The sequence below is a fragment of the Primulina huaijiensis genome, unplaced genomic scaffold (assembly GCF_012295235.1).
Source record: "Primulina huaijiensis isolate GDHJ02 unplaced genomic scaffold, ASM1229523v2 scaffold206554, whole genome shotgun sequence".
Taxonomy (NCBI): domain Eukaryota; kingdom Viridiplantae; phylum Streptophyta; class Magnoliopsida; order Lamiales; family Gesneriaceae; genus Primulina; species Primulina huaijiensis.
This window is the reverse complement of record NW_027354513.1, coordinates 1-1,691: the sequence shown is the minus strand read 5'-3', so window position 1 is coordinate 1,691 and position 1,691 is coordinate 1. Positions and strand designations below refer to the sequence as shown.

Below are 1,691 nucleotides of genomic sequence, written 5' to 3'. Positions count from 1 at the left end.
ACATATAAATACTTAGCACAAGTCTGGTACCAATTGAGCTCTCAATGATCCAATACCGTCCTCGTGGTGCTAACAAGGTTGGAGGAGAAATTGTGAATTTTGTGATTTATGGTTGGAATCATGTTGTATATGTAGATTTCATTAATTGCTAATACTTAAAAATGTGTGTGCGCGCATAAATCGAGTAATTAAAAAATTTTTGAACGAAAAAATTGTACTGAAAAATGGGTTTTCGAAAGGAAAAAAAAATTAAAAAATCAAGATAAGAAATAATAAAATATAGTTTTTACAGATATTTAGATTTTTTATAAAAAATAGAAAAATATTTTTGTTATGATTTGTTCAAATTAAAGCATCATTTTTTTTTAAATAAAAAGCTATTTATAAAGCAATCTTATCTTAATAAAAAATATATAAGTTGAATATTTTTGTATCCAAACATATCATAAGATAAATAATAAAATCTAAGATAGAGTATTGAAGATAACACAAAAAACTCCATCGTGTTTAATTTTTTAAGATATATATTTGATTTATGAAAAAAATATTAATTTTAATTCAATTTATAGATCAGATCGATCTCATATATTTATATAATAATAATAATTATTATTTTTCACAAGATTAAATATTGCAATGGAGATTCATCAAATTCACTCAATTTGTCCAAAAAAATAATAAAAACAAAACAAATAATTATAAAAAGAGGACAAAATTATGTGATGCAAGAACAGCACCTCTCCTAATTCCAATTTAAAAAGACCACCACCAACTCAAAATCCTATAAATACCAACCACCTTCTCACCATCGTTCCTCCCCCACTCCCACCATTCTTCAAAATCCAATCTCTGTCCCCAAAAATTTCTTCAAAAAATAATCGCAAGCAATCATCCATGGATTCCAAGGTATCCCAATTCGTTACAGATGCTTCTGAAGCAGAATCCATGGCCAAATACTTGAGCCTTCCATCTGTACAGCACCTTCTCCCCCACCTCGTCGACTCTGCCCAGGCCTTAGCTCGCCCACCCATCTCCAACTTCCATGTCGGCGCCGTTGGACTCGGCTCCGACGGCTGTGTGTACTACGGCGTCAATCTTGAATTCCCCGGAGTGCCCTTGCATCACTCCGTGCACGCGGAGCAGTTCCTTCTCACAAATCTAGCGGTCCACCGCTGCCCCCGCCTCCTCTCGTTTGCCGTCTCTGCGGCACCCTGTGGCCACTGCCGACAATTCTTGCAGGAGATCCGCTTCTCCTCCTCCGTGAGAATCCACATTACCGCCGATTCAGAAGATTTTACAGAAAATCTTGAATTAAAAGGTGGGCTTAAAGATCCCACCTTTAAGCCCTTATCCGAAATTCTACCGAATCCGTTCGGCCCGCATGATTTGCTGGATCAAGAAACTCCCCTTCTCCTTGAATCCCATCACAATCGGTTGGTTCTGTCACCATTAAATGATGCATCAAATCCCAGGAATCTTTGCAATGGGAATTCGAATGTGGGAAAATTGGGTAATGGGAATTGCGAAAAACACGATCTTGACGAAGCCCAATTGAGAAAATCGGCGTTGGAAGCTGCTAACAGTGCACATGCTCCCTACAGCAGTTGCCCGTCTGGCGTGGCGCTAATGGATTGTGAAGGGAAAGTGTACAGGGGTTCTTACATCGAGTCTGCAGCGTATAATCCGAGTCT

The 1,691-nt window shown here is 37.7% G+C and overlaps 1 protein-coding gene across 1 annotated transcript; it reads left to right on the top strand.

The window, feature by feature from the left end:
* Positions 1–778: 778 nt before the first annotated feature.
* Positions 779–1,686, top strand: LOC140966464 (cytidine deaminase 1-like; the record flags this gene model as incomplete). The annotated part of the gene is made up of 1 exon (XM_073426740.1): positions 779–1,686. A coding segment is annotated over exon 1 (792 nt), but the record flags the coding sequence as incomplete, so codon positions are not given.
* Positions 1,687–1,691: the final 5 nt, after the last annotated feature.